The sequence below is a fragment of the Choristoneura fumiferana genome, chromosome 6, assembly GCF_025370935.1.
Source record: "Choristoneura fumiferana chromosome 6, NRCan_CFum_1, whole genome shotgun sequence".
Classification (NCBI taxonomy): domain Eukaryota; kingdom Metazoa; phylum Arthropoda; class Insecta; order Lepidoptera; family Tortricidae; genus Choristoneura; species Choristoneura fumiferana.
The window spans coordinates 16,736,013-16,761,720 of record NC_133477.1 but is presented as its reverse complement, the minus strand read 5'-3'; the positions used below and the strand labels follow the sequence as shown (position 1 = coordinate 16,761,720).

General features: G+C 39.2%; 1 protein-coding gene across 2 annotated transcripts in view; it reads right to left on the bottom strand.

The window, feature by feature from the left end:
• The window catches only part of LOC141429208 (uncharacterized), a 194,663-nt gene that overhangs the window by 128,723 nt on the left and 40,232 nt on the right, over nt 1–25,708 (bottom strand). For both annotated transcript variants that reach the window (XM_074089476.1, XM_074089478.1), the window contains exons 3-4: nt 14,300–14,504; nt 3,839–3,967 (exon numbers count right to left, since the gene is read on the bottom strand). In XM_074089476.1, coding sequence (XP_073945577.1) covers nt 3,839–3,967; nt 14,300–14,504 — 334 coding nt within the window. The remainder of the gene's footprint in view (nt 1–3,838; nt 3,968–14,299; nt 14,505–25,708) is intronic.

The window sequence follows — 25,708 nt, the reverse complement described above, 5'->3', positions numbered from 1 at the left end:
TAAAGTCTATAGGATCAACGATAGGGGTGGCGATAGAGAAGAGACTGACGGTGCCGAGACTCTTATTTTCATGATATTTTTTTGGGTCGGCCAATCAGAGAGCAGCAATCACCATAGTTTGGCAATTTATTATTTATGTTTCTAACGGTGTAAAGTTATCGTCAAAAAATTTAATACTTAACATATTTGACGGATATTGCACTAAAGTTGTAGTAATAGGTTGTCATAGGACTCTTCATTCGCCGAGTCGAGATAGAATCAACGGTGTAAAGTGAATAGCCTAAAATTAGCTACCTATTGTAATTAGACCAAACTCATCATCCTTCATCATCCCAGCCTATAAACGTCCCACTGTGGGCACAGGCCTCCTCTCAGAACAAGAGGGCTTGGGCCATAGTTCCACGCGGGCCCAGTGCGGATTGGAACTTCGCACACACCATTGAATTGCTTCGCAGGTTTGTGCAGGTTTCCTTACGATGTTTTTCCTTCAACCGCAAAGCTCGTGGTAAATTTCAAATGTAATTCCGCACTGAATTTCGAAAACTCAGAGGTTGCGAGCCGGGTTTGAATCCACGACCCAGCTTGAGAGGCGATAGGTCAAACCACTATGCCACCACGGCTTAGACCAAACTAAGACGTATATTATAATAATAGTAAAATAATAATACCATCTCATAAGTCGCAAAGAACATAAAATTTGTACGACTATTTATAAAAGTTTCGAGAAAGTAATCTACAACAGTACTGACAACAAAAGGAAAACATTATTTTTTGTGTATTTGTCAGGATTCTGTAAACTTAGAAGTTAAGCGCAGAAGACACAGAATAAGTGACAGTAAAATCTAGGAGTAGCCGGTATATGTACCGCGTAGTCACACCACCAGATCTATCGGTTCCTTCCTATAGCGTGAAAATACCGCGTCGCACCGCGTTACCCGCTTCGCCGCACATAAAATACATAATATATAAGCACCACGAAATCCATTGACATAATTGAATTTTCTTTTTCGCAGGCTCTATAGTAAAGCTGACAGTTGTTGAACAATAGCGGGCACGTTCGTAATGGACATTGTTTTCAATTTCATGTTGTGTGATGTAGTGATTATTGTGACACTGTTACGTGGATTGCTTGTATGTCTGTTTTTCACCGGATGATATTGCATGCATTGTTAAGTGTACACCGAAATTACCATGATGAAGCATCCCTTACTATAGGGATGGATGGGAAAAAAAAACACCCCCACTTTACGTCTACGGGAGGAACCCTAAAACATTTTTTTTTTAATTTTGAATTGTACCATTTTGTCGGCATAGATTACATAAAAGGAGCTTTTTAAGACCCCACGAAATCCAGATCTTCTAATTTTAATATTATATTTGTCGATTTGCGTTTTTAGTAAGCGCTGCTGTTCAGAACGTTTTTATTCCTATGCATAACACGCGTTTCTCAAGCACGCTGTTTTGAACGCACAATGTGTACCAGCTTTTAGGAGCATACATCATCCTTGCCGTCGTCACGACCTCGTCGTTTCGTCTCTTTCTTGCACAGTTAGTTGGAATAGAATGCATATAACGTCTATGATGTACTACCCCCGCATGTGATTACCGACAACTCTAAACACTTGAGTAATTTGTTTAGGTCCCTTTTGTGTCCAAGAATAGATGAATGATTCAAGGATTTCAAGGGCAGAGCTTTCTAGTGAAAACGGTTTCTTGTGTCAAAATACTTAGCTCAAGTATTTTCTTTGTGAACGTTAATAGTAGTTTATGTGAATTGTGACTGTTAGGTACATACCCAATGAAAAGCATTTAAATAGGAGTGTGCGTAAACATGACACAAGTTTTTTTATATTGCGTTACCTAATTGTGTAAATCAGAGATAAACTAGACGCCCCAACTCTCATATCGTTGGTAACGTATAAGCAACGTACCTACGAGATTTTTTTAATTGTTTGTAATTGATATTTCACTTAACTTTATCCGAATATTTTTAACAATAGTAGATTGTACAACAAGAGCATAAAACGAGCCATTTTACCCAAGACGTTCATATAGCCACCCGAGCCGGTACCGGGAAAATGGGTTTAATGCTCGAGTTTTACATTCTGCTTTTCACTTCGATTGCGAGGAAATGAATTAGCAACACTGGAAACAATTATATTGTTCACTTACCATGTATCTACCTTTTATTTTTCATGAATTACTATATAATTAGATATTTTTTTAGTTTTATTAATTTATTTTGATTGAGATTGGTTTCTGGAGTCTTTTTGTGTTTTTTATTTCAACACCAAATTTTGTTACTTTTACGGTCATCTCGTAAAATCCATACTCGCTAGTGTCGCTGCTTAAGTGACTAAATAAGAAAAAAACAAGCTGAGATATGTGGTGCATAGGAGAAATTCGTGTCTACTCCTGTCCTGTGGTGGTGTAGCGGTATAGCACGCAGCACGGAATGCTGAGGACCTGGGTTCGATTCCCAGCGCTGGTCTCTTTTTCTGGTTTTTCTGTGCATCTATATTTCAGTTTGTATTAAAAAATATGAAGAAACTTTTTGGTTTGTGGCTGTTGACACCTGATTACCTTGGTCTTAGACGAAGATTTTACTTTATGCACTAGACATAAAAAGTCATTTTATGTCGCCAAGATCCAGCATAAACACGAACTTTAAGAGCATGAGAAGTGAATACTCTTTTGTTTGCGTTAAATAGCATGAACTGAGATTGAAATACTAATTTTGTATCACGATTTAATTTTCACTCCGCATGCAAAAAAACTTCGTTTATGATAATGATGATGGATGAGTTGTGGGCCAAAGTAACCACCGACTGGACGCCCACCAACTCGTAAAGGCGACCTGGCAGACCTAGACGGCGATGGCGGGATGAACTGGACTTTGATGGACTGGCCCTTGTATGCAGCGGACACAGAGCAGTGGAAGTATCGGGGGAGGCCTTTGCTCAGCAGTGGGACAGACAGAATAGACTAATAATAATAATAATGTTAATGCTGTTCCTGGTTTTAGAATCTATCAGACCCATGTCTTCACGCGGTTAAAAGGCGACTAAAGCCGCATTCACATCGGTCGTGTTGTGTTGTGATTGTGATGGTCTCTGTCTCTTTCTCTCTTTCTCTATCTCTCGATCTCTATATCTATATGTATATAGCTTTGATGCGACACAACACAAGCCGTCACAATACACTGCATCAGATAAAATGCGAACGCAACCATATAAAATGTAGTAGTTAGGTACATTACAGGTTAAAGCTAACAAAATAAACAAGGCCTAGCGAGCTTTTAAGCAAAATGACTTTAAATTTCCTTCGAGATTTTTTCCGAGCATCCGTTCGACATCATCGCAAATAATACTAGTTTTGACGAGCATTTACTACAGCGTTCCCTAAATTGATGGTGTAAATTCTCGTAGCAATGTTTGGCAATATGATCGGCTCTGTTCGTTGTTTAGTTCGACAAATTTAAAAACCAGCCAAGTGCCAGTCGGACTCACGCACTACGGGTTCCGTTCATTAGACATTAGCAAAAAACGGCATAAAAATCACGTTTGTTGTATGGGAGCCCCCTTAAATGTTTATTTTATTTTTTTTAGTATTTGTTGTTATAGCGGCCACAGTTATACATAATCTTTGAAAATTTCAAGTGTCTAACTATCACGATTCATGACAGGACAGACGGACGGACAGCGAAGTCTTAGTAATAGGGTTTCCCGTTTTTACCCTTTGGGTATGGAACCCTAAAAAGCAATTTTCGATGTTTTGTTACAAGTGAATGCTCAAGTCTATAAGGACCTTTACAAGAAGAAAATACAAAATAACTTACCTCTCCCAGCTAAGTCGCCTTGGAGCATCCATTGCCACATCCTCCGGCGCCCCTCGCCCTCCATGGGCCAGGAGTCGCGCCAGCCGCGAGCTGCCTGTACTGGACACCGAACCGCGAGGAGTTGGAACCCTGTAAAAAATACTGAGTTAAATGATGGACGACAATCTATTATCATCATCATCATCAACTCATCATCATTATATCAGCTGTGGGAGTCCACTGTTTGACATAGTAGGTATCTCCCATCTTTTGCCGACGATCTTTAGTTTCGTATTATTGATGTTTTTTTTTCCTGTATCCAAGATGTAAACTTAATTTTTTGCTTCCGTATCCGAAGGGTGACAATCGGAACCCTAATGTCGCTAAACTGTCTGTCCATCTTTCTCAGAGTCTGTCACAGAATCGCAGCTTAAGAATCGTAATCGATAGACAGCTGAAATTTTTACATAATGTGTATTGTACTGACGACTTCTTACATAAAGCTACTGTATTTTGTCCCGTAACAAAAGCGCGTAATATCTTTAATATGTTTATTTCTCTCCAGCCAGTTGAAACTGGTTGAAGGCAGAATTCGGTCTGGGTGAAACTGGTGTAAACCGGTTTTGCATCTGTAAATATCTCCATACGTCAGAGGGTGGTGATTAATTGAGGGTGGTGAGGTTACTTCCGTCTCGTCGTCAGGATGCCTTCATATTCAATAAGAACTTCTTTTGGATCACAGTTGTTTTATTTGACCAGCCGATAATAATTAAATTACAAAACCAATCAGAGTATGTACAGACCTAATCGACAGACGAACAGAATCATTAGCCAGGTGCTGTCGTCTCCACAGTCCGATGTAGAATGACGCTGACGATGACGAAAAATACAAGATGTTAATTAATTCCACGAAGCCATAAGGTTTGAAGTTAAAAATTATTAAATTATTCTTTAATCTTTGGATTATAGAACTGCGGTGTCGATCGCACGTTTATTTTCTGAAATTTATTCATTGCTCTTGATATGTCGTTTATTTTTAATTAACTGTTTGTTGGTGATAAAATGGAATAAACAAAGTTTAAATTAAAACAAACTATCAGCTTATAGACTGAATCAAAAGACTCGTGAATCGCTATCATCCCAGCCTATATACGTCCCACTGCTGGGCCCAGGCCTCCTCTCAGAACAAGAGGGCTTACGGGCCATAGTTCCTACGCGGGCCCAGTGCAGATTGGGAACTTCGCACGCACCATTGAATCGCTTCACATGTTTGTGCAGGTTTCCTCACGATGTTTTCCTTCACCGCAAAGCTCGTGGTAAATTTCAAATTTAATTCCGCACATGAATTTCGAAAACATCGTGAGGAAACCAGCTACAGCACGTTGAAATTATTCGACGACCGGGTAGGATAGTGGTTAGAAAATTTGACTACGAAGTTTAAGATAAGAAGTAGATTCTCGGTCCGGTTGCAAAAATACGTATAAATGTTTGTACTTGAGTCTTGCATCTTCAATTATAATATATATGCTAACCTTTAACTTTTTTTTATTCGACTCGATGGCAAATGAGCAAGTGGGTCTCCTGATGGTAAGAGATCACCACCGCCCATAAACATCTGCAATACCAGGGGTGCCAGTAATTTCACCGGCTGTCTTACTCTCCACGCCGAAACACAACAGTGCAAGCACTGCTGCTTCCCGGCAGGATTAGCGAGCAAGATGGTGGTAGCAATCCGGGCGGACCTTGCACAAGGTCCTACCATCTGCAACTGTGATGTGACTCGCGTAAAGCATTAAACCTAGCAGCGGAATATAAAATTACGGGAATTTACTAAATTACCATATTATTATATAGAAATTCACGAAACTTACATTTTAATATACGCGTACCAAAAAACACCTGAGCTAAATTTCATGTCTTCAGCCTGAACAGTTAAGTATTCCAGATCTTATATGCTTTCTTCCGAATCCCGTGGATATATAGGAAAATTTTACACCCAAGATCACTGGATTTTTGGAACAACTATTTATCAGATTTGATCCAAGTCCATTTAGAAGTATTAGCGTGAAAAAGTAAAACACGCACACTAACGCATGCACACACTTGCTTGACTTAAAACGAAAAGTACTTCTCAAGTGAATGTAACTTTAACATACCTAAGTAAATAAGGTTTACGCGGTAACTTATCCATCTTATAAAATAATATTTCAATTTTATATCGCGGTATTTTTCAATTTGAAATATCACGCCATTTTTCAATTTCATATCATAATATTACAACCGTTTCAACAATTCCATCGAACTTATGAACCGTTTACCTGTCGGATGGCATTGACAAATAGGGTGTGATTTCTGTACGACAACATGGGCACAGTATTAAACCAGTATGTGATCTACAAATGATTCCGAGAAATCTAACGTACTGTTAGGTACAGTCACCAGCACCAATATCTGACACAACAAGCATGCATAAATATCTGATACGACTCTATTTCTAGGGCCAGAAGGACGTGTCAGATATTTTTGCACGCTCCGCTGTGGCAGATATTAATGCTGGTGACTGTACATGGGTGTAGGTAGGAGGTCAAAACTGGCCAAAGTTGTTCTTGTGTAAATAATAAATGGTTTATCTTTAATCGTGCGTCAATATTAATATCAACCGACCTTGTGCCCCTTAAAACGTTCAGCTTAATATCTACAAGTACTTAGTGTGTGTATTCGATTTCGACGAGATTCGCCGTTAAATTAGTTTTTCTCTTGCGGCAGAATCTGCTAAACTCGGGATCGAAACCGAAACTAGGTTCGAAGGCTTTCGTGTAGCGTTCGAGTGCAAACGGGGTCATGGAACGGCATATATTCATCTAGTATCTTTGTATAATAAGTATGAAAAAGTATCATTATAACAAATGAGTTAATTTAGTGGCTAATTGCGGTGGTTATATAGACTGCATTATACACCATCCAATGCATGTATAGATTACTTTTTAATTTGAAATATTTCTTTCTTTTAAACCAATACAACAGACAATTGAAAGTTTCACTTCGTATTTAGAAAATCTACGTCAGAATTTTGTTAAATACCTTACATAAATCTGACTAAATTATGATATATTACTCGTATTCTTAAATAAATCAATTTGAATTTACAGGATTTGGATCGGGTGTTGGTGACGGCGTGCAGCGCACGATGGCACGGCACAAAATAAGTCGCATTGGCATACTGTTGTATACTGTGGCGCAGGCGCCGCGGCGCGGTGCAAGGAGGCAATCACCTGGCGCCGACAGCTGATACGACGAGCCGGGTCCGGAAGTAATTCGGGTGCAATCGGGTACTTGAAGAGGCTTTTACAGATTGGAGCTAGCTCGGACATAATTACCTTCTTTTTTGCGGCAGTTGTGTAATCGGGTTGATAGGGTTTAGAAATGTTCAAAAAAGTTCAAGATTTACTTGAATTGAAATTACATTTAGCCAATGGAAAACTATGCCCTTACGGGCTGATGGTCGTCCTACGGCTGATTTGATTATGTATATTTATTTTGTTTTCTATCATATTTTAGTATCTTGTGTTGTGTTTTTAAGTATGTGTTTATTCATTTAATGTTATTTTCTTATTTTAATTAAATACAGAAAAAAATAAGAATGAAAATTCTGCTTGAAAACACAACACAAAACAAACAAAACAAAGTAACACCTATTACAATACGATACCAACAAAGTTAAAAGTAGGTATATTGGGAAATAAAAAAGAAATAAAAGCGAGTTCCCCAACGCGCAAATTGTACATTCCTATAAAAGAATCGCGAATTTTCTGTGTAAATACAGAGTTCTGGATTTAGGGACGAAGTTAACAGGCAAGTTTAAATGTGCTTCAAGTTTTATGTTTAGGATACGTCGTGCTGTCGTGTTACGATTACTTTACGTTTTACGTTAACTGATGTAAGTTTGTTAACGTCAGCTTTCCTCGTGTGACGAAGGAATCGAAGCGTGACGTTGGACGAAGGTAGATGCGGTAATTTTAGTCGATACGATATAGTACCGTCTTCACCATAACTCATACACGCAGGGGGCTATTACGAAATTCGAAAATCGGTTTTAATCAAAATTCCACAGTGTGTTCAACCAGTTTGTGTTACCAGTAATAACACCTATGGCTCTGAGACTATTTGCTTCTTGGAGAAGCTCAAGAGTCAGCCAAAGAGCTATGGAGAGAGCTATTCTCTGGGTGAAAAAAATTCGGAATACAGAAATTCGCCGAAAACCGAATATAGTATTGTCGTAGAATATTGCAAGTTGAAGTAGCAATAGGTGGGAAACATCGCTCGAAGAACGATGCGATAACCATTGGGGGAGAAAGGTCCTCAAGTGGCAACTACAAACCGGAAGATGAAGCGTTGGCAGGCCTCCCTCTAGCTAGAGCCACCAGACCATCTGGAGTCTAGATGGTCTGACGTCACCGCGAGAGTTGCGGGTAACCGGTAGATGCAAGTGGTATGTAAGTTAATGTGCATTGTGGCATTCTAAGGTAGAGACTTTAGTTCGGTAGTGGGCTAATCCCGGCTGATGATGATGATGATTAACAGAGCAATTGATTTAGGCGCGAATTAGTCAGAATTGATCTCTGATTGAATGATTCAGTGTAATTCTGAACTCGAGTAATTCCCAATGGAATCAATATTAGTCAAACCCTAGCCTGAATAGTGAGGTGCAATTTAAAAGCGATTTGCTTTGGAATTAAATAACGAAGGGTTCTGCCATTCTTAAAACCAAGTATCAAAACCGGCCAAATGCGAGTGGCACTCGGGCACCGAAGAATCGTCGATGTTCCCAAAGCTAAAAATGTACGCTGTAAGGGGTTATTTCGGATAATTACTACATAGTAGATAAATGTAAAGGGTTAAGATTTTCAGACTCCTCTTCTTATGAGTTGCGGTATACTCGTACGAGCTTCATACCAAATTCCAAGTTTCTAGGACAACCGAAAGTACCCTAAAGGTTTTTCGGTTACGGCAATTTGTGCAGTTCCTTCCTCTAGTTGTCTAGTATGGATATAATTTGTGTGTTTTATGTGGACGCAATTCTACGCTTATTCTTCCAACTTGTACCGCAACGAAAGGATCGTGTCCTGAATTATTTAACGACAGACAGGGACTTATTGACCACGAAGGAACGGAAAATCGTTAGTGTTAATAAGGGCTATAGGCAATCATGTCGGAAGGCGTCTTAGAGGGGTAATTAAATAGTATATGCGTGATAATATAGGATCACTCTGGAGAAGACATCAGGACCCTAACTTAATGAACTATAAACAAGTTGCTCACCCGCGTTCAAAGAGCAACGGTGTGTGACTTTGTTTGAGTTCGAAACGTGTCGGCGTAGTGTGTGTGTGTGTGTGCTTGCTGCGTGTAGGTGGAGGAGCTGCATATCCACACGTAGATTTCATAATTGAGATTAGCGTTCGTTCCTAGTTGACTACGGAACCCTTATAGTTTCTCCATGTCTGTCCGTCTGTCTGCCTGTCCGCGGCTAAGCTCAGAGACCGTTAGTACTAAAAATATACTTAAACTTGGAAGATTCCATATACACAATACGAAATCCTTAGAAAAATATTACTTGATTTTTTCGTAAAGGGCTACGGAACCCTATCTTGGGCGTGTCCGACACGCTCTTAGCCGGTTTAATACCTACGTATGTTTGACAAATAAACTTTTTTGAATTTGAATCAGAATTTCTAAAACATAACCCACACATATTATGTACGAATGCTTGTAAAATTAGAACGGCAAGCAAATAAAAGAAGCTATAATAATAATCAATGCATAATTTGCGTAGGAAATGAAGATTTATGTGAACCGTTGGGGCCATTACATAAATTATTCATTACTCAAAGGATCCAACATTACATTATGCTTCTAAATTTGAACTACCTACTAACAAAATTTTATGAATATTTCATGGGAGTTTGAAATAAATTTTTCTAAGTAACAGTTTTGACACAACCTTTACTTACTTGACCGATCACTGGAAGTACAGTTGCCATCAGACATTTCGGAGCAGTCAATGTGATCAAAAATATCGGATCATGAACTCTAATGCCTTGAGAATAGAGTGCATGCTCCGATATTTTTGACTACTTTGGCCGCTTATGTAGGTACATTATAAAAAAATAAAAAATCAAAGCATTGCTTGAATAAGGTACTTCGCAGTATAACGTAGATTTCCTGACAACAATTTCCTTCACCTCAAAGCTCGTGGTAAATTTTAATGTGATTTTGCACCTGAATTTCGAAAAGCTCAGAAGTGCGCGAGCCCGGATTTGAACTAATGATGCTCTGCGAGAAGCCATAGGTATTTTAGGGTTCCGTAGTCAACTAGAAACCCTTATAGTTTCGTCATGTGTGTCTATCCACGGCTAAGCTCAGAGACCGTTAGTACTAGAAAGCTGTAATTTGGCATGAATATGCATAACAAAAAAAAAACCCAATTGAAGTAAAGTGGAGGTGATTTTTTTTCTTGACTAACCTTATAGAATGGGGTATCGTCGGACCTATCCAACGGAACCTATCTTTAAAAACCATTGGGAGGGTTGTCAAGACGACTTTTCGATTCAGTAATCTGTATACGAAATATTCAACTTTAAAGTGCAAATTTTCATTAAAATTTAGATATTAAAAGTAAGATACCTCCTCGGAGTAAACATATGTAAAGATATAAATAACTCGGTGGTAATCGATTTGTTATGACGCCACGCTACTACAATAAAATGGCTCTTTGTTCAATACAAAAAATAATGTGTGCAACATACCTAATTCTACTATTCCTAAGTATACTCTGTTCCTACGGCAGGCGAAAAAACTATGGCCATCCTTTCGCATGTATCTCTCATCGTCATGCTAAAACATGAAACAACAAGTTTTATCGTCTTGAGTGACCACTAACAGCCCATGAGTACTTTGAAAGTTAAGACCAAATGATAAATAAGTGCATCGGACAAAGTATATAATTCGTCAATGTTCGTTTTTTCGCCTGCAGTAGAAACAGAGTATGCCATTAATACACGTAAAAACATACTTATATAGATAAATACATACTTACTTAATACATATTAAAACATCCAAGACCCAAGAGCAAGCATTCGTATTATTCATACAAACACCTGCCCCGGCCGGGAATCGAACGCGGGACCTCAAGCATCAGGTTATCTAACCACATGGCCATCTGGTCGTCAAATTTACGTGTGCGAAGCCGCGGGTACAAACACTATAGTGTCATATAAGATCAGAACACACCAGATTCGTAGACCATCTACGCCGTAGCACTCTACGTAGCTACAGCTACGAATGGGAGGAACTATTTTTGGCGCGGAATTGTCAGTCGCGCTTTGGGAGTAGGAATATTCAATTTTTTGAACATTGTTCCTCTTTTTGTTATTGGGATAAAAGCAAAATGTTGTACATATCATGGTGAGCATTTGTTTTACTTTACAAGGTGTTAAAGTAGTTTGTGTCGTTGCTAAGAGGAAAGAAAGTGACTGTTTTTGCTCTAGGTGGTAAATGTAAGATATTTTAAGTACAGTCAAAGTCATAAATATACGTTACCAATCAACACAATCATTATCATCACCTCAGAATGAGAGGGCTTGGCCCGTAGTTCCCACGCTGGCCCAGAATCAATTGGGAACTTCACACATATCATTGAATTGCTGCGCAGGTTTGTGCAGGTTTCCTCGCGATGTTCTCCACCGTAAAGCTCGTGGTAAATTTTAAATGTAATGCCTCTAAAGCAGAGGCTCGTGGGTTCGGACCCAGGCTTGCACCTCTGAGTTTTTTTGGGAATTGCTTTCAAAATTTACCACGAGTGTTACAGTGAAAAACACATCGTGACGAAACCTACATACTCGTAAACCTACGAAGCAGTAGTGTTTGTGAAATTCGCAATCCGCGGTGGGCCTGTGTGAGATTTACAACGAAAGCCCTTTTATTCTGTGTGGAGGCCTCTGCTCAGCAGTGGAACGTATATAGGCCTATAGTTTCACCTATAGCTTCAGATTAAGATCTCATTGGATGCCGGCTGGGACGTTAACTAGTTTGGGATGAGCTATTTCAAGGGATATATTACAGCGTTTAAATATGGAAATTGCTACATACTCGTAATATATAATGCTAGGAGTACGCTAACGTTTAATGTTTATTTTTATTATTATTGTTTTATTTAAAAAAAACATTCGACTGGATGGCAAACGACCAAGTGGGTGGGACTGATTTAGAATTTAATTTAAATTTTTAGTTAATTTTCTCTATTTTACCGAAATTATTGTCATTATCATCATCATGTCAGCTGAAAGGTCCACTGCTGGACATAGGCCTCCCCCAAGGGCTTTTGGCCCTAGGCTCTCCACTCAGACTGGTCTTGTGCTTTCCGCATCCACCGCGATCCCGCGATCTTAACCAGGTCGTCGCTTCATCTTGTCCTACCGACAGCTCGTCTCCCGGTCCACGGACGCCATTCGAAAACTAGAGAAATAATTTTATTTAATTGAATTTAATTGATGTTAAATAAGGGTTACCAAAATGACATGAAATAAATGGTTTTATTATTTTTTTATTTATATAGTATTGCTATAATTTATGTTAGATCTAGTAACTCATGCATGATCAAAGTCCCATTAGATGGCGCAGGATTGGGAACTTTACACATACTATTGAATATCTTCGCAGTGTGTGCAGGTTTCCTCACATTTTTTTGTATCGACGGTAGATTTTTTAAATAATTTTTGTCATAGAAATATTGTACACCACAAACTTATCGGTCATGTAAACGAAAAATCTAAACGGGCAATAATGTAAACAAACCTCTTGCATTCTAATTTTGAAAATGGATAAACCAAATCACTCCAATAAAGTTTTTTTTTTAATTCAACCTTGTTAATAATGCCATTGAAACTGCCGTGTCTCATGAAACGGTTTTAAAAAGTTTGGACCCAATTTAGAAATTCATTTGCGGCTGAATGCGCTGATCATTTATTCAGTTGCGGGGTTGCCATGTGACGCCTATCTGAGGAATTTTAAAGCTACAAAGGCTTTTAGCTCGTGTGAGTTACGATGGAATGGTGAAAAAAGCTTTTAGTGCTTTATTAAATCAAAAAAGTGGGAGCCGGTGGCTATCATAATTTACTGAGCCTCTATGGATCTTTATCGTATCATTCCGTGGAGCACTTCATGGTCACACTTTTTTTAATAGCCTATACGGTATCCCACAGCTTGACAAAGGCCTCCTTTTTCTCGCCAGTCCGGCAGAAATCGCTCCAAATCGTCGCCACCTCCTTTTAGGCTTATCTCTCAGGTCAAATGTCATCATTAGAGTCTGGCTAATGAAAGATGAATCAGCAAAAACGCGGCAAATTAAAAAAAAATGCAGATGGTATCCCCACAGAGTAAGTAATAGTACAAGCACAGAAGCTTCTCTACCCGGCAATCTTCTACGCAGTCGCAGACGCGGGCAACAGCTAGTTTTAAAATCAAATAAAAAAAATACTTTCATAAAACATACAACTTCATTAAAAAGGTCCTTAAGCGACTGCCGGTGACATACCGCGGCCATCAAAAGAAATATAAAGTTGCGGGAATCAATAGCTTAAAGATACTTTTTTATAACAGAGCCAGCGTTAAGCCGTATTAAAGGTGTCGTAAAGTTTAACGGTGTTTGTACAGCAAATTGGGGACAAGTAAACAGAATGAGGGCTATCGCGTATGAATTCGCCGCTAGAGACGCTAGTGTAGCGTGAGGTCTCCAAAATGTCAAATCTCATAGTTTTTGGGTGAGCTACGCGGGTTTATTTATAATTAGAATAATTTTGTGAATATATTGCAATATCTGAAATTAATTATGGCAAATATGCGATCCGGGGCAATGAATGTCTGTGTTTTGAGACAGTTTTGTCTTTCGGAAACCTTTGTCCTCCCTTTTTTCCGAACAAAACGGGGACTATGCAACACTGTGGCATGCTCGATATTTTTATGGTACGGTTTTAAGGTGTATTAAATATGATTTTAATCTAAACTTTGTTTTCACGCCCGTAATAACAGACTTTGAAAGCCATACTTAAAAACCTCACGCAACAGTGCGCCATCTAGTGAGACAAAAAACGATAGCCCTCATTAGGTACGTGTGAAGAAATACTTAATTTAAGTAAAGTAAGTGAATTTAAGTAAAATGTGTACTTATTTGTGACTATTTTCGCTGAGCACACGAAGAGTTGGCTCGGACACCCACCAACGAGATGGACGGATGAACTGAGACCTTACTGTCTAACATAATAATAGTTTAAAAATAACAGTAGTTTATGGGTCAGTCAAATTTGAAGTGGTACGAGTATGTATGTTATTCTGTCCCGTAACTCAGGAAACATCAGTGATACTCTTTCGTAGTTTTTTTTTTATAATGTATACTTAATCTCCCTCTCACCACATACAACCATCTCTTACCTAAGCACGATCCCATCAGCCCTCTCCTCGCTCGCGATACTCGACCGCGGCGAGCTCCCGAGCCGGCTGCTCGCGGATTTTCGCCGCAGTTCGTGCGTTTCCGCTTCTTCCTTGCTGGTGAACGAAATGCGAGGCGCCTGCGCACGGAGCCCGCATACTTTGTGCGTGGACACGCCCCGGCATAGCATCTGGCTTTGTGTTAGATCTGGGAACAAAAAAAACTTCTGTAGACGCACTAGGTTACGACACTCCATACCTTTTTAGGGTTCCGTAGCCAAAATGACAAAAATTTAACACTTTTCGTTTTACCATGTCTGTCTGTCCGTTTATCTGTCTGCCATTTTTCGTTTTTCGTAACGTCTACAAAACCTTAAAGTCGTCTCTGACAAGCTCTCGGCCGGTTCTAAATGACTGTATTTGATTTGATTACGTTGTCTGAGAAGTTTGTTTTTTTTTTCACTACTTAAGATGGTAGCAAACCTGAGTATTTATTAACTTCAGTTTGATTCCTTTACGCGTTCCTGAGAAACTGGCTCTTGACGGACGGCTAGAAAGACAGACAAAAAAGTGATCTTACAAGATATCCATTTATTACAAGCATTTATTTAACTTGCCCTATTTGTCGTTCTTGTATCAAAACTTGCAACTTCATTTTGATTCACTTCTAGTGGTTTAAATAATTGCCTTGAAATATGGTATCCATAATGTAAGTTTGATGTCAAAAAAACTTGTAAGTATTAAAAAAGAAAATTTAAACAAAAACCTATTTTTTTACCGACTTCAAAAAAAGGAGGAGGTTATCTATTCGGTTATATTTTTTGAAGTACGAAACTGTATAAATAAACGTATGAAATATTCCCCACAACAATCATATATTTATAGGAAAACAATTCAAGCAATAAAACCTTTATAGGCAATTGATGGAACTGGAGCATCATTATATAAAGCTGACTACAACTGAGATCGGAAAGGCAATATAAAATTCCCCCAGCGCCCTTTTCCCGAAGTGGCATTCGGTAAATATTTGGCAGAAACAACGCTAAATAGAGAAGCGTCAGCTGCCTAATAACGGTTTATAGGAATGTTAGTTCCGTAAAAAGTGGGCCGGGGAAGGAGCGCAGAGAAAGCGACGAGTAGTCTAGGAGCTAGCGGGGATTCAACTTAGCTTGTTGTAACACGAATTCTGGTATCGACGTGATAACTTTTTCTTTAGGAACGGCATCTGTAGATTGCTATATATCCAGTCCAGATTCAGTGTAGATTTAACCGGTAATTACGAGTATAGCGAATCCAAAAGGAAATTTATTATTTCAGCCGACAATGTTTGCTTATCTGTCTTTGTTGTATCTCTTTTACATGTCACTGTTTTAAGCAGCGTTTCCACCAATAATGTGCGAGGATGTGTAGCGAGGGATGTGTTTTACATTAACCAAGAGAAACGCTTCATTTACACATCCTCGCACAGCACATCTCTGGTGGAAACAGCTGAACGGAGCGAGGCTACTCGTTTTAAGACGTGAGTTATCCGTTACAATATCATTTAATGAGTGAGTCAAACGGTAGTTTCATGTTCAAAAAAGCTCCTTAACGCCAGTCGGCTCTCGGTCTGTCAACATTTTGTTGATGAAACAGGATCGTACGAAATAGTTGTTTTTGTGACTTTAGGCAGAAGCCCGTTTTTGTGCGTACATCTGCCGTAACAGGCTGTTTTGTGCCTAACTCGCGTCAAATTGAAGGAACATGTCTAGAAAAGATATTTGTTGAGTTTAGGCTCACTAAGGGATCACTGGTGAACTAGATTTGAACTTTAGACTACGTTGAACAGGTGGGTTTTTATTTTAGTACAAGTACCATACTGAACATAATGAAATGAGGGTTGAGTGCTTTGCGTCATCTACGTCTATGTATGTTTATGTTAGTATTTTTAGCTTGTGCATGTTTTTATAAATAACTAGCCATTGCCCGCGACTCTGTCCGCGTAGAATTCGTTTATCGCTATCCCTCTAGAACTATGGAATTTTATCCGAGATAAAAACTATCCTATGTCCTTCCCTGGGACTTGAACTATCTGTGTACCAAATTTTATCTAAATCGGTTCAGTGGTTTAGACGTGATGAGGTGACAAACAAACAGACTTCGCACAACACTTTCCTTCACCGCAAAGCTTTAAATTTCAAATGTAATTCCGCACATGGTATCAATGCGAATTGCTTGAATAGGTCAAACCACTAGGCCACCACGGCTTTTTACCTATAATAATTCTTTATCCCAGACCAAGTCCATATCGTGTTAGTTTACATGACTTATAGATTATGTAGTTAGTAAATTGGTAGAGACATTATTATAAAAATGAAATTATAACAATCTATAAATACGACCCCTAAACTCCATATGCAAAGAGTTTCAGTGTTTACTCGTCGCACAGGCAGGGTCAGTCCAAATTAGGCCTGAATTAGGAGGCTGCTGAGACTGTCGGACACCCGACACATCAAGGTGGTAGTCCTCTTGCGAAGAATCGCACCAAAAATAGATGTTTTTTTCTTTCGCTATAAATCATACAAGCTTTTATTTCATTTGCAATTTTGGTATAAGCAAATTAAGCAAGTCTATTAGAGAATTGTGGTTTAAAAATTTACAAGAGACTAACTGTATGGTAAGAAATATTATTTGTAAGTATATCAAACTGAATGGAACCATTTAATAATCAATTTCACTATGATTTCCTTGATAATTTTATGGGATGTCAACATGAAATAAGTAGCACAAAGGTTCAATTTGTTCGACTGTACATACACACAGCTATACTCACACGACATTGCTTGTTCTAAATTATCGATTGTAGTCGATCTTCGGCGTCAAAGAAACTCCTACTGGGGCAATTAGCTTCTTCATGCTACGACGGAGCCCTTAACTTGATTTTCCGGAGTAAAATTAATTATAGGAATTGATTTCCAAATTATTCAGTTTGTTTTGAATGTGACGGGAGCATTTGTTTTGTGTGATTTCAAGTTGCAGCTGTAATTAATAATTTACAAAATGAAATATGGCGACATAATGACTTAATGACGTTAGAAAGAAAGAAATACATTTATTCACAACACAACAATAGACAACACTACTCAAGACACAATAATATTATTAAGTACGATAGTACAGATAGTAAGATAAGTAGTATGTGTCATTGGTCATTGCGGTTGTGATTCGGACACTGGCTCAGCATAATGTATATCTAATCTATCTATCTATCTAATACCATTAAACGAGCAATTCTTGTATGTATATAAATATATATATAATTAGAATCTCGGAAACGGCTCCAACGATTTTGATGAAATTTGGTATGTAGGGATTTTCGGGGATGAAAAATCGATCTAGCTTGAGCTTATCTCTCTCGGCTCGGCCGCCCAGATACTTATTATTAACGATACAGCCGTTTGTATAGGTACTTTAATAACAGGTCAGTGGGTACACTTATCAGTCAGCCACGGTCAGTTGACAGGAAGCAATCGGCTGGAAGTCTACATATGATCGGGTCAAGGAATTACTGATCGAATCGAATCGCTCAAAGCCCGTAGACTTGCCTACAACAGGAGGGCTAGTACAAAATTCGAAAATCGCAGTTCGTATCCCGTCCCTCTCACTCTCGTATTAAATAATATTAGCGTCAGCGGGACGGCAACACTGAAAGAAGGATAGCTGAACTAGTTAGGCTTCTTGACGTATAGCCAAAATGTACTAATTAGGAACCAAAATAATGCTAATATCGCAAAACTGATTTTACAAGACATCACCTAACTTTTAGCTACTTGTAGGCCTTAGTTTTTTGTAGTCACTCAAGTTATGTAACAAGTAACATTTTTTTTTTGCTAACAGTAGTAATTTTCTTTTTCAGTGAAGATACGAAGTTCGAATTTCACACTTCCTAGTACAGTCACCAGCATTAATATCTGTCACAGCGGAGCGTGCAAATATATCTGACACGTCCTTCCGGCCCTTGAAATAGAGTCGTATCAGATATTTATGAACGCTTATTGTGTCAGATATTGGTGCTGGTGACTGTACCTATATCCCCTCGAGTGGCACGCTACTATTAGCAAATCTATTATAAACATTACAGCAAAATCATTAGTAATGCTTAGTAATATTAAAAATGCGAAGTATGTATGTCCGTCTGTTACCTCTTCACGCTTAAACCGCTAAACTAATTTCACTATGAAATTTGGTATGCAGATATTTTAAGACCCTCGGAAGGACAGAATAGTTTTTATCCCGGAAAATTGCATAGTTCCCGCGGGAACTGAGTCGCGGACAAAACGTGAAAAAAAACCAGCAAAATGCGAGTCGGACTCGAGCACCGAGAGCTCCGTACAAATTTATAGGTATCTTTGAATAGCGTTAGCAGAGACCAAGGCAGAGCCCAAGTAAAACGTACGCAGTGGACTAAGATACACAAATAGATCTCTAAAATAAAAATAAGCACACAATTATTGCAAGACTGATCAAAACAGAAGTTGTACAAGGCTTGTAACAATAACGTTAGTGGTAATACAACGTAAACAATAACAAAATGCGAGTGTTACTCGAGCACCGAGAGCTCCGTACAAATTTATAGGTACGCTTCATAATAGCGTTAGCAGAAATTCAACGGCAGAGTTTCAAGTAAAACGTACGCAGTGGGGGTCAATTAAGATGGTTACTAAGAAGATACACAAATAGATCTCTAAAAATAAAAATGAGCACACAATGATTGTCCTTGAGACTGATCAAAACAGAAGTTGTACAAGGCTTGTAACAATTACGTTAGTGGTAATACAACGTAAACAATAACAAATTATGATTGAGTGTTACGCCGGACAAATAAGATTAAATATTCAAAGATTGATTACTAGTTACGCGTCATAATCAAACTGATGGATAAATTCAACGGGAAGTTTGTTTCTTATACTACAACTACCTGGATATAGTGTTTACATAGTGTTTACCCCCGGCTTCACTTGCGTAAATCATTTCAAACATCAGTTAAATTGAAATTCCGGGATTTCACAAAAATGAGCACGGCGACGTGCAAACTTCCCGGCCGCGCGATGCGCATCGGTTAAGGCCGCCATTGGGAGTTAAATAAACAACTCATAGTACAGGATTCTATCGCCGAGCTTAAAATTTCAACATTTTACGAGTATCCCTAATATAATGAAATATCGGGCAAAAGTAGCCTATGTGTTATTCCAGATGTCCAGCTATCTACATACCATATTTCGTCCAAATCTGTTCAGCCATTTTAGCATGATGGAGTAACAAACATACACATACACAAACTCACACATAATCATAAACTTTCGCATTGATAATATCTATTCGACTAGCTGTTGTCTGCAACTTCATCTGACTTCAGTCAAAAATTTGTAATTTTCTTGGATAATTGACCATTCTTCCGGCAGTTGGATGAAAACAGCCAACTTGTAAGTTAATTTTCTTTGCCTGATCTACCTTCAGGCACTTGTCTCACCGCCAGCGAGGAAACGATTGGCTATCGACTATTTTCTCGCTCAAGAAACGAACAAAAGATATAAGATCCTGTGTGAGTAAAAGAGACACATATTAATAGTTGATAGCTGGCTGTTCACACTGTCGGCGAGAACTCGCTCTTACATCTTTTGTCGCAACGACAAGAGCTATAAAACTCGCTGAGCTATAATACTCGCTCAGCGATGTCAGCTTGGCGGCGCCCCGCACGAGCGAGTCGAGTGGAGCGAGTAATCGCCCGTCGCACTCGAACACTCGCTTACAGCCGAGCGACAAAACTACACTCGCTTCTCGCTGCTCACCCACTCGTTTCTAGTTACTCGCTCTACTCGTTTCTCGCTCATCGTCGGCGGTGGGACAAGTGCCAGTGTTTTAATATTAAATTTGGTACAGTCAACCTCAAAGATAATCGATACAACCAAAGTTCTAAAATTATGTACACACGACCCTAATGTTAAATCGATAGGCAGGGCTCAAAGGTTGGCGATAATAGCTGCCTACTTTTTTATCACTATATAGGTAGTCGTTTTTACCAGGCGCGAAGGAATCTCTATCACCAGTCGTTCTTACCAGGCGCAAAGAAATCTTTATCACGAGTTCCTTCGCCCCTGGACCCCACGAGCCTAGAGTTTCTACCCCAAACATAATATTCAGATTGCTTTTTTTTCAGAAAACCTAATAATTTTCGTGGATGATTACATAAATAGGTTGTTCGTTACTTAGGTCTTTAAACAATATTATTCCTTATTAACGTTGTCCTCCATTTACCTGGGCCCGCGGCCATCTTGAGAGCTTGTTCGAAATTCAATTACTCCCTACATTAGGAAGCGATGTAGCTACGAGCCGGGTAGCTTCGCTGTGTATGGACAGTTTACAGAATTTCCGGTTTATCATACTATCTAGCACGGCCTTTCCCAAACGAACACGATTTTTTTTACTCTTGCATAACACATTTTAAACAATTAATTCCAATCTTCTCGTGACTATTATAAACGAAAAAAATAGAATTAACCAAATATGTGAAGACTCCCTCAATACAGCCGTTCTCAAGTGATGCGCGAACATACATTTCTTAAATTTTCGTGGTAGATATTGCAGTAAATACCTACCCCTGATAAAATTTATTATCCAAAGTTTTGACTAAAATATAGTCACACCTTTGATACCGTATACTTTAAACACCGATCAATGTAAATTAGGTGTCCGAACGTTGGTCACTGTCCCAGCCATCTGTAATTGTACCTCATCATCATCATCATGTCAGCCGAAAGACTTTCCACTGTTGGACATAGGCCTCCCCCAAGGCTCTCCACTCAGACCGGTCTTGTGCTTTCCGCATCCACCGCGATCCCGCGATCTTAACCAGGTCGTCGCTCCATCTTGTTGGAGGCCTACCGACAGCTCGTCTCCCGGTCCGCGGACGCCATTCGAGAACCTTCTGACCCCATCGGCCATCAATCCTACGAGCAATGTGCCCCGCCCACTGCCACTTCAGTTTCACAATTCTTCGAGCTATGTCGGTAACCTTAATTCTACTGCGGATATCATCGTTTCTGATTCTATCCCGCAGAGAAACCCGAACATTGCCCTCTCCATGAGCTTCCGCATGAGGCCCATCGTTAGCGCCCACGTCTCAAAGAAAGAAAAAGTTTATTCGGCAAACTTGTAGGTAGCATACGATTTGTCTCCACCAATCCGTGCGCTAAAGTCAAAACATAAATTTTAAAACAAAATGTAAAAATTACTTTCTGGCACTGGATACAATTTAGATTTGGCATATATTTCTACTTACCTTGCTCCAATAATGATCCATCTGACTGAGGTAACACTATCAGTCACTGAGCACATTGAGCGCATTTGAGAAAGACTATGAATATTCGTAAATGTTTTTTTTTCTTTGAATTGTTTTTGCAATGAATGACGGTACCTTCACTTATCGTGAACGGGTTTGCGATGGGCCGGGCTGTGTTCCCACCCAGTCTTTAATCAGGAATGTTTATTTTTATTTTTGCACTGTTTTTATAGTTTATCGAGAATTATTACTGAAATTAATTTAAATATTACACTACAATCCTGGTTAAACTGATCGAGTGTTGCCATTATTTCCGGTTGCGAACTTCCTTCCGCTGGCGTTCGTGTCGTCATAGCGTGTTGTATGTTTTTATATGTTTTAGTTTTTGAATGGGTCCCACTGAAAAACAGCGTTGCGGCTTGCCGTAACATTATGCTGAGTGGGGTCCACTTTATACTATTCAATGTTATTTTTTTTCCCCATCTAATGTATGTGTATCGAATATGTGTAAATAAATGTTTCTCTCTCTCTCTCTCTCTCTCTCTCACATCAGGTACATATAACTTAATGTTTAATTAAGGTCAACTTAAAGCTAGCCGAAAGGGCTGGCAGCTCAGCAATGCTGAGGTACGGAACCACAGCGCTGATTTTCAGCTGCAGCCAAATAAAGAGCAAAAAAAAAAGAAAAATGGTGCATGCCTATTTGACACCTTGAAAATATGTTATACATTATGGCCGTCTGACGGAGATTCTGCAAAGGGATAAGTTAGCCTTTGTACATGATATGTATCTCATTATTTGACAATGGAATTATTTCTACTTCTTTATATAGGTATTTCACTTATTTCTAAATGTTTACATGATACATGATGATACTATACAATATCGCCAATTAACTGACGCTTTAGCATATGACCCTTTAATTTTAGCTTAAAACTAGCAATAGAGAGCGCAGTAGAGCGCAGTGGGGGCGGGAGATTGTTCCAGATTTTGGATGCGACGTATTTAAAACTTCCACGGAATGCATTTGTGTGGTGAGTATGAACGGCAAGACGATAAACGAGTACAGGGAGACCAGGTGATTTTTTCTAAAAGGTAGGGAGGTTCTCAGATCCGTTTGTCATCACTGGCAGCACACACTGGACCGAATCGTACCTATGTCACTAGCAATAGATATTACAGTAGGGTGTCTATTGGGCATTAGCATGTCCAACACTAGGATTAAAAAAAAAAAAAAAAAAAAAATTTGAAATTTAAAATCTTGGCTATCACGAATCGGAAGACGAAGCATTGTCAGTCCTCCCACTACGTGTACGACAACGCAAGAGTTACGGACAACTGGTAGATGCAAGTGGTAAGGCCCTGGTTTCTCTAGCCCGTCACACGCGACCGGCGGCGTCTGGATGTGCGTCGCACGACACGAATGAACGGTGCCTACCCGGTGACGTTTCAGAGAAACCGCCCTCAAATATTCCCGTACATAATATTTGATCGTCGACATGCGTCGTTCACCGGTCGCTGGCGGCAGGTAAGAGAAAACCAGGGCCTAAGTGTGTTCTAAGAGAGGCCTATGTTCAACAGGGCGTCTTTCTGATGATGATGTTGACGAAAAACATCTACAGGGTTGCTCGGTCAATCTTGTCGAAATATCTCCTGAAATATTCCTCATATTTTTTTAAGACAATGATGATGTGATATTAATAATTTTGTTTTTTGCTAAAGTAATACTGTCCAGCCAGAGAACCGGTAGCCTAAACCCGATTACCTCGGTCCCATAATCAAATCATCTGACCGCGGCCGGCCCTGTTTGTTATCTAAGGAAGTTAAGTGGACTCGGGGTTCGGGTTGACCCGCAATCATTGTTGTCTCCACATTTAACACGAATATCGTTGAACTGAAATAATTCCTTTGCTCACCCGCGACCTTATGATAACTACGTTTATGCAAGAAATGTGTGTTCATGCAGTTCCTCCGCCTCCACACTGTAAGAACACACACAAATCACACAAACCTATCTATAACCTAACGTTTCGAACCCAACCAGAGCTCATCTTCAGAGCATCACACACAACCGTTCACCATGCTACCAGAATCCAGATGTTAGACTCAGAAAGATATCTCATATGGTCATGGTTGCGGGTTGCGGGTGAGCAAAGTAGTTGTTTCAGTTCACTGATATGGACGTCCGAAAACTAATTTAACGCCTGATTCAATAAATTACGATTATCGTTTTTAGGGTTCCGTAACCGAACGGTAGCACGGCTATTAATGTCGCTTTTCTGTCTGAAACCCCGCACTTAACGTATTCGGAATCACTACTGTTTTCACTACTTTTTTCTATCATACGGCATAGAGTGAGTGTAGAAAGAGATAGTGATCGCTATCGCAAAAGCCCGCGTGTTAGACAATACGGCCACTGGTACCCGATCTACAGAGGCCGTATTGCCTAACGTTTCGTTTCGTTTCGTTTCGTTTGCGCCAGCTCGCGATCGCAATTAAATGACAGTTTTTATATGCGAAACCTGTCATTTGATCGCGCTTGCGAGCGTAACAAACTTTAGGCAATACGGCCTCAGATCTCCACCGCACAAGTCTACACTTCAAGACTATGTTTTACTTACAATCAATTTGGATACCAACAATCTTAATTGAAAGACAGCTGGTAAACATTTAACACTATTCGCAATTTTAATTAGTATCTATTTCCTAACACTATTTTCTAATGGTATTTTTGAATAATGTTGATAGCGTGTCCATTCCACATTATCGGGTCCCAAATCAGTGTCGAACATGTGAAGTAGGTGAGTGTCTATCAGATTTATATGCTTAGTATAGTTTCCAGGCAAAAAAAGTCGCAAACGCGTTCGCGTTAAGCTCTCTATTACTACGTACCTTTTCAAAATGGCGGAGCCATAGGGGTTTAAAAATAAAACATAACGAATTTTAAGCCATATTCATATTTTGTGAGGTTTGCAACTCACAGAGCCTCTAGTATCCTTTCAAAAATTGGTTATCTTCGTTTATTTTATTTACTATAGATCTGATGAATATTTAAATACCCTTAAATGAAAGGGCTAAAGATTAATTTAATTCTTAATTTAGTCTACTATAAAATGGCTGAAACTCTTCGTATACTAATGAAAGATAAACTAAAATGTTTAGGTTACTGATGTTCGACAAAGAGATCAAGGCGATAGTAGATGAGCTAGATAGCCAAATTGTATTTTCTACTCTAGTGCTATTAGTTATTCCATGATAATAAAAGGGATAGGTAAGTTCGTCTTTGAACATTTTGTACAATATAGCATGTTTACAAACATACATGCAGTTTTACACAACCAATAATTCCTCCCGATATACTTGCGCATCAAACAAATTTAATTTAAATAGGTATCAATAATTATGTTATGAGTATGAGTTGCCATATGGATCCGAGACGTGCTTTGCTACAGGCCTGATAAATAGGCTCAGAGTTGCTCAGCGAGCTATGGAGAGGGCTATGCTCGGGGTTACTCTACATGCATGATCGCATCAGAAATAAGGAGATAGCTACATTATATAGAATAACAAGAGTCACTGACATATTCAAGTGAACTAGCTCGTTGAAATGACATTAAGCAGGCCGTATAGCACGGAGAAAGATGGCTGATGGTGCCGAAAAGTTCTCGATTAGAGATCGCGGATTGGCAAGCGCAGCGTAAGACTAGACGTCCACCAACGAGGTGGACGGATGACCTGGTTAAAGACGTGGATGCAGGCCGCTTCCAGCGGAAGCAACTGGAGGTCTATGAGGAAGGCCTATGTTCAACAGTGGACGTTCTAAGGCTGATAATGGTGAATTATGCGTAGGTAGACATCTATTTTCATGTTTTCATATTATATTTTAATTTTGTGGAAATTTTGTTAAACAATGAATAAATTAATGAATTTTCCTGTCTCTTATACAAACTGTCTACCAACAAACCAGACAAGTCATTCCCCCAGCTATGTTATTAAACGTCCAAGACAAACAGCATTAAGTCAACAGTCAAAACCGTACAAAGGTTTACTTCATATCCACTTAATTGAGTTTACATGCAATGAAATTAATTTCA